This window comes from Takifugu rubripes, chromosome 1 (assembly GCF_901000725.2).
Source record: "Takifugu rubripes chromosome 1, fTakRub1.2, whole genome shotgun sequence".
Taxonomy (NCBI): domain Eukaryota; kingdom Metazoa; phylum Chordata; class Actinopteri; order Tetraodontiformes; family Tetraodontidae; genus Takifugu; species Takifugu rubripes.
The window spans coordinates 780350-787849 of NC_042285.1; the positions used below are offsets into that span (position 1 = coordinate 780350).

General features: G+C 53.0%; 1 protein-coding gene across 4 annotated transcripts in view; it reads right to left on the minus strand.

The window, feature by feature from the left end:
• Positions 1-948: 948 nt before the first annotated feature.
• Positions 949-7500, minus strand: part of LOC101067140 (cytohesin-1-like) — a 9379-nt gene continuing 2827 nt past the window's right edge. For 2 of the 4 annotated variants that reach the window (XM_029850741.1, XM_029850746.1), the window contains exons 2-12: positions 5475-5557; positions 4154-4218; positions 3745-3811; positions 3454-3572; positions 3072-3265; positions 2702-2850; positions 2483-2594; positions 1999-2075; positions 1854-1925; positions 1489-1643; positions 949-1412 (exon numbers count right to left, since the gene is read on the minus strand). In XM_029850741.1, coding sequence (XP_029706601.1) covers positions 1334-1412; positions 1489-1643; positions 1854-1925; positions 1999-2075; positions 2483-2594; positions 2702-2850; positions 3072-3265; positions 3454-3572; positions 3745-3811; positions 4154-4218; positions 5475-5557 — 1172 coding nt within the window. In that variant the 3' untranslated portion in view covers positions 949-1333. Of the gene's footprint in view, positions 1413-1488; positions 1644-1853; positions 1926-1998; positions 2078-2481; positions 2595-2701; positions 2851-3071; positions 3266-3453; positions 3573-3744; positions 3812-4153; positions 4219-4710; positions 4968-5474; positions 5558-6376; positions 6697-7500 lie in introns of those variants that run through there. The other 2 variants (XM_029850754.1, XM_029850751.1) reach the window with 2 other exon arrangements.

The window sequence follows — 7500 nt, forward strand, 5'->3', positions numbered from 1 at the left end:
AAGAGTGAACAAATATGTTTTTGCCTTTCACTCAGAACCGTTTCCTCACTTTCTGACCCTGGAGGTCGCCGCCATGATCCGTGCACGAGTCTTCACAAGTCTTCACGAGTCCCGGCGGCTGTTCGATCCGGCGCAGGAAGCGACTCAGACATTCAGAGACATCACGACAACAGTCCAAAGTCACTAAGGCGGCGAGGCAGCGGCGCCGACAGCTGAGGCGGATGTGCTGAAGGGTTGGAACCCTGAGGGGTTTGTGAGGAGCTCTGAACGAGCTCAACGCTCTTCCTGCTCAGCTGGAGCACCCGCACAGACTTTTATTCATTATCTTTGTAAATTAAAGGTGTGGCGTGTTTTTAAAAACTGCATGACCTCTTCTTTTATATCGGCACGGGTTCCACATTACAGGGGATCCACCCAGGATCTGGATCCACCCAGGATCTGGATCCACTTAAATCAATAGATGACTTTTAAAAAGAAACCAAAAAAAAAAAAGGGGTGACGCACACGAATGTTTGTGTTTCCACAAATAGCTCAAACGGTTCCAGGAAACTCAGCCGAGCTGCTGGAAAGATGAGAGTTTGATTCTCGAGGCGTGAACTCAGGTAGGAGCGGAGGGTAACAGCTCAGTTATTACAGCTGCCTCGTTACCGTGGAAACGAATCCACAGTATACGTTAAAGACTGAGTCCAGACTGGCCCTGAGCCCTAAGATGAAGGAAACGGTTCATATTTAAATCTGTTCCAGGAAACAACTTTGTTGCTTCTAATCTGATTTGAGCCTCGATGGTGTGATCGGAACATCTGGACGAGCCGGTTTAAACGCCTGAATATCGTCACCGTCGTCATTAACGCCTCATTTAGGATGTAATGAGTGCGGCACAAATGGGAAAAACAAGACTGTGTTGCAAAACTTTATTTGAAACAATAAATTACAAGAAAAACTGACAAATATTCAGCAGTTTCTTTATTTTCCACCAACCTCAAAGCAAAGTTTTTAAAAAATGTTTGGAAAACACTGAAAGGACCAGATCAGATGTGGCGTTCACGCCTCTGATGTGATCATGTGACGCGCCAGGAAAACAGAGGAGAAAAGGACTCGGCAGGAAAATAAAACGAGTCTGTAAATGATGAAAAGGATCAAAACGGTCGCTCCGCCAGACGGTCTTCGAGGGCTCCAGAGGACAGAAGCTTGGTAAGAACACGTGTGTGTGTGTGTGTGTGTGTGTGTAGCAGCACAGCTGTCCGTCAGGGCCTCCCTTCCTCCGTGGATGGGGAACATCTGTCTGGATCCTGGGCAGCAGGTCCAGTTGCCGGTCCAGGTGAGTCTGGATCCTCTAAAGCGCCTTCAGGGACGAAACCTTCTTCTTGCGAGAGGCCAGCATCTCGTAGAAGGGATCCCTGCTGATGGCGGCTCTGGGGGGGGGGGGGGACGAGGGTCAGGCTCCTGCTCACCCTAACCCACCACCCACCGGCTCGGACCACAACTCACTTGATGCTGCTGATCCACTCGTCCTTCTCCTCCGCCGTCGGCGCCGAGATGCGGTAGAAAGTGTGGTTGCCCTCGACGACGCGGCCGTCCGCCTCCGTCTTGCAGGCCTTTATCACCTGGTCTTTGTGGTCGGGGATGAAGAGCTCAAAGCAGTTCTGTAACGGAACAGAACCACGGGTGAGTCCTGAGGGAGGGGCGCTTCCTCCTCCCTGGGTGGAGGGTAAAGATGGTGCCAGCAGGTGGCGCTAGAGGAGCGCCTGTGAGGAATGACTGCAGTTTCATAGAGAGCGCAGCTGACTCACATTCTCAGGGCATCGGAAACAAACAAACCATCAAAGATAAAAGATCCGGATGGAAAACTTTACCGGTTTCTTGGAATCTTCAACTTCTCGGATGCTCAGATTTTCCAGCGGGATAATTCCTCTGGGTTCTTTGTCCTGCGCAGGAGGAGGACATGAGAGACGTGTTGCAGACCGCCTGTCTCCCATCTCATCGACTGGAAATACTCACAGTGGTGTATTCGAAGTAGTACAGGCAGTTGTCTGTCAGGATGAACCAGCGTCTCTTCCAGGTCTTCACTCGTCCACCTGGGGACAGATTTAAAGCTGAGCTACGACCTCCTTTTGGTGGCTCTGTGCAGCCAAGCAGCAGGTTAAAGGCAGCTCTGTCCAGCAGTTAGAAGCAGCTCGGTTTGGGTCGCGTTAGCAGCGTGAGACGGGACACACAAACGCCGAATTCTATGTTCTGAGCGATGTGAAGCTGAAGGACAACAGCCAATCAGGACTGAGAAGGCGGGGAGGAGAGGAAGCGGTGCAGGGAAAAGTGAAGGAAGAGCTGAGTACCTACCTCCTGGAGCCACACATGAAACACAGAGAGGAATAAAGTCACTGGAAACGTTCGAAACGGCCACGTCAGTAAAGTGTGGTTACACGCCGCGTCCACCAGGGGGCGCGCGCATCAGCAAAATGAATATGAACGTTTAAAAACGTCCTACCGAGTTTCAGGAGCCACCCTTCTCTGTCCGGGTTGAAGAAGGTGTGTGTCAGGTCGTTGCCGTCGTCCTCGGGGATCTTAAAGGGCTCGTTCTTGATGCTGTCGTACAAGTTCTACACAAACAGCAAAACTGTAGTAATTAGCATGTTTGTTGCCCCACACACACACACACACACACACACTCGGATGACGCCTCTGGGATGTTGTCGGGCCACCTCACCCTCAGTAGGTCCTCCGGCAGGTCTCCTCCATCGTTGATGCCCCTGTTCATGGCCGTGAACCTCTGCACGGAGGGTTTGTCCTTCACGTTGGGGTTGTGCAGGCTGGTGTTCAACATGATGACGGCGAAGGACAACACATAACAGGTGTCTGTGTGACAACAGCAGAGGGGGTGTGTGCGCGTGTGTGTGCACGCGTGTTTGAGGACTTTGCCCAGCAAAATCATCAGAGCTCATCTGGAAAGGTGAGGTTATTTTAAGGCAGCGCTGTTGCGTCCACCTCTGGAATGATGCATTTGTTGTTGTGATTGATGGTTGCCATGACAGCGGCACCTCCTCACAAGCCTCGTGTGTGTGTGTGTGTGTGTGTACCTGTGCTCTGGAACACCCCCGGGTTACAGCGGCAGTATCTCTGGGCGAACGCCTCCATCATGCGGTCGATCTTCTGGGCCTCTCCGGGCAGCCTGAAGCTCCAGAGGAACTGCCGGAGAGCCTGGACCAGGTTCAGGTCCGTGAACTCGTGCAGCTCCAAGAAGGCGTGCAGAACCGCAATGTTGAAGTCATCCCTGCACGACACAGGAGGACGCACGCCCACGCACGCACGCACAGCAGGGGGGAGTGAGCAGGACAGAAAGAGGATCAACAGATGGAAGCAACGTTCACCAGATTTATTAAATCGGATAAAGACGGATCATCTTTCCGCGGTGAGCCAACAGAAGCTAACGCTAACGCTAACGGGTACAGTGCTGCTCACCGTTCCCCGAGGTACTCGCCAATAGCCGTCTTGTTAAGCCCCTCCCCCTTGTAGAGAAATTTGGCGATTTCATCGCTCGTGCTCTTCAGGAGAGAAGTGTCGATCAGGAAGCGGATCCCCTGAGGGAGAAAGATCCACCCGGGTCACCAAGGGTGTGTTTGATTCACCTGTTGCGGCCTTATAAAGCACGCCGACGTGACGCCGCCGACGTGACGCCGCCGGTGGATCGGCGTTCCGGAGCTGGTTGATCCCGTCAGGTTGAGCTGCAGCTCGAGGCCGAAGCTTTCTCACCTTCTTGGGGTCCATGTTGAACTTCTTCCGGCCGATGGCCATCTGTTTGTTCCTCTGCATGCTCTTCCTGGGGGACACGGAGCGGGTCACATGATCAGGTCCTTTCTAGTGCAGCACCTGTGTCATCGGGGCTGCTGCTATCAATCTAGGAGGGGTGTGTGTGTGTGTGTGAGGCCGGTGTGTGTGTCTGTGAGGCCGGTGTGTGTGTGTGTGAGGCCGGTGTGTGTGTCTGTGAGGCCGGTGTGTGTGTGTGAGGCCGGTGTGTGTGTGTGTGAGGCTGGTGTGTGTCTGTGTGAGGCTGGTGTGTGTGTGTGTGTGGCTGGTGTGTGTGTGTGTGTGTGTGTGTGTGTGTGGTGTGTGTGAGTGTGTGGTGTGTGTGTGTGTGTGTGTGTGTGTGAGTGAGTGTCACCTCTCTTCGGTCAGGCCCAGAGTCTCGATCTCGCTGGTCACCTCTGCGATCTCATCCTTCAGCCTCTGAGATGAGAGAAACACAGAGGATGAGGAGGAAGCTTTGTGATCCAGGAGAACCCTGAAGACCCGGTGACCTTCACCCCCCCCCCCCCCCCCCCCCCCCCACACACCACCACCAACCCCCCTCACCCCCACCAACCCCCCTCACCCCCCCGTGTGGAACAGCCGGCCTGTTAAAGCCTCTCTGGGATCTGAGGCACCTGTTGGGGCTCAGACGACCGCCGACCCACATTTGCTCCACGCCACAGTGAGAAGACACAAGCATGTGAGGTCATGGCGAGGAGGCGGGGCCAGACACGTCTGCGGGCGGCGGCCCAAAATAAACGACTAATCACAGACGTGAAAACGAAGGTCTCCAATTTAAGGCGGATCCTTCAGCAGCTCCGCTCTAAAGGTAGAACACTTCACTCCTTTGGCTGCTTCTGTGTGTGTTTCCATGGTGACACCATAAGTGAACAGCTTCTTCCACTGTGGGAATGTTTTGCGGTTCATTACCCATCATCCCCCAGGGCGGGACAGGGCGGGGCTTGTGAGGGGGCCCTGCCCACAGGCTCCGCCCCATGGTGGAGATGCCCAGTTTCTGACTCCGTGTTCCAGACAAGCTGGATTTCGTTTAAATTCACAGCTTTTGCTCTGCGGCTGCAGAGATGCAGGCGCTCCTTTATCCTGGATCGGGTGATCTGGTGATCCGGTGATCTGGTGATCCGGTGATCTGGTGCTCAGTGACGCTGCCATTTCCCCTTTTCTCACACCTGACGACAACAAAGGTCCCACACTTCCTGTCCTTCACTAACACCAGATCACACATCACTGAACTGTCAAGGAGGAGGTGGTGGTCATCGTGACCCCCCCCAGGGACAGACAGTTAGAGCACACACGTAGCCCCCAAACACACACACACACACACACACACACACACACACACACACACACACACACACACACACACACACCACAAACAAAGAGGATCATTTCTCCTCAATGTAGAGTAACGCTTCAGTGGTCATACGCCTCTAGCCCCTCCCCATACTCTCCCCTCCACCACACTCACACACACACACACACACACACACACACACACACACACTGGCACACTGGTGTAGACATGGAGGAACACTCAGGGACACGTGGAAGAAGGGCTGAAAGAATGTGGCGAACTGAAAATACGACAGGAAAACTGCAATTTTGGATTCTCATAAAGAGTGTGTGTGTGCGTGTGTGTGTGTGTGTGTGTGCGTGTGTGTGTGTGTGTGCTTTACTTGTATGTCATGCAGTAGCTCCTGTTTTCGCCGGCGAATGCTTTCAAGCTCCTGTCGCTCCTCTGGACTGAGGTCATCAGGAACTGAGGAGAGAAACACCTGAAAATCAGACATTTGAACTGCGGCTCCAGGTTACTATGGCAACACAATCAAATAATCCCCGTAATACCGGTAACATCATAACTTTTGGTCATGACAGCGAGGAATACCAAGAACACAACAACAACAACAATAAGAGAGGAAAAATAAGACTGTTCAAAAAACAAATGTGGATTTTGACTTCATATCTTATGGGTGGACAATAATCAGCCCCAAGAGCGCGCACGTTGGCGTATCCACACGTGCACATCTGCAGCAAACTGATAAGGCAGGGAGGGAACCGGGTCGGGCATGAAGAGAAGGAAGGACCAGCTGGGAGCTTCAAATAGCAGAGAAATGAGGCGCTGAGGGACGAGATCGGCTCTGATCCTAGAACTATTAACCTGGTTAGAGATCAGATCAGGGAGGATCTGAACTATTAACCTGGTTAGAGATCAGATCAGGGAGGATCTGAACTATTAACCTGGTTAGAGATCAGATCAGGGAGGATCTGAACTATTAACCAGGTTAGAGATCAGATCAGGGAGGATCTGAACTATTAACCAGGTTAGAGATCAGATCAGGGAGGATCTGAACTATTAACCAGGTTAGAGATCAGATCAGGGAGGATCTACCAGCCACATTTCTTCATCCTCACATGTGGGAGACAAATTGGTCTGTGACAGGTGCAACACTGGTGCTGATATCAGACCATTATTCAGCCACTCATCGTCACACACACACACACACACACACACACACACACACACACACACACACACACACACACACACACACACACACACTCATTATAAACCCACAACCTCTCCAGAGGAGAAATGAGACGCAGGATGAGCCTGTGGGTTTGTGCTGCTGCTACTGATGAGGATGAGGATGATGATGATGAAGAGGAGGAGGATGAAGATGATGATGAGGATGATGAGGAGGATCTGCTGCCTTCAAACCCAGAAACACACGGGGCCAAAGGTCACTCCCCATCCTTCTGCCTTGCATGGTATGGCGACGCTTCCTCTGAAGCCACAGACGCCTACGCAACCAAAGTTCTGTCTGAAGACGTGATGACACGCGCACGCTCACGTGCACGCTCACGCTCACGCACACGCTCCTGAGTGCACGTTTCCAGCTAAATGACAGAAACGGCAGAAATGCAGAAGTAGCAACTCCTGGTGACGCACTCAACACCTCCACATTGATGTCACAAGCATGAGGTTCCTACCAGAGAGCTGCCGTCTGCTGCTCCACAGCACCACTAGGACCCAGTCCTCCCACAGCCCCCCAGTCCTCCCACGGCCCCCCAGTCCTCCCACAGCCCCCCAGTCCTCCCACAGCCCCCCAGTCCCAATCCTGGGGTCCTCCAGTCAAGCCTCCCTGCTCCTTAATCCTCAGGAGCTCCTTCCAGAGGGGCGAGAGGAGGCTAAATGAGGACAAGTGTGTACGGGAGTGTGTGTGGGGTGAAAACCCCTGAACTCTCCTCCCACCCTCAGTCCATCCTGACTCCTCCCCCCCGTCTGTGAGCACGCCATCAACCGTAAGAAGCCCCGCGTGGACGCCAGCCTCCAGGAGAGGGAGGAAGGGAGGGGGCGTTTTGGAGGGTTGAAGAAACGATAAGGAGGCAGACGTGAGTTTGAGTCACCCGCGCAACCAAACGAGAAATAATAAATCACAAAACAAGGACTGTCTGTTGAGGCTGGACTGAATCAGCTCCACGGGGACGGCAGCTGACCCCCCTCCGAAGGCACAACACTTTCTTATAGGTCAGGGATACAGAAATACTGTCCATTTCCGTGGTAACAAGCCTGTAATTGTGTCTTTTAGATGTCCCGTGGCCTGAACTAACCCGCTCGACACTGTGATATAATCCTGCATTTATGTTAAAATCCCCTGTTGAGGGGCCGCATTCACACAGCCTGAAGCCTCCAAAGGCAAC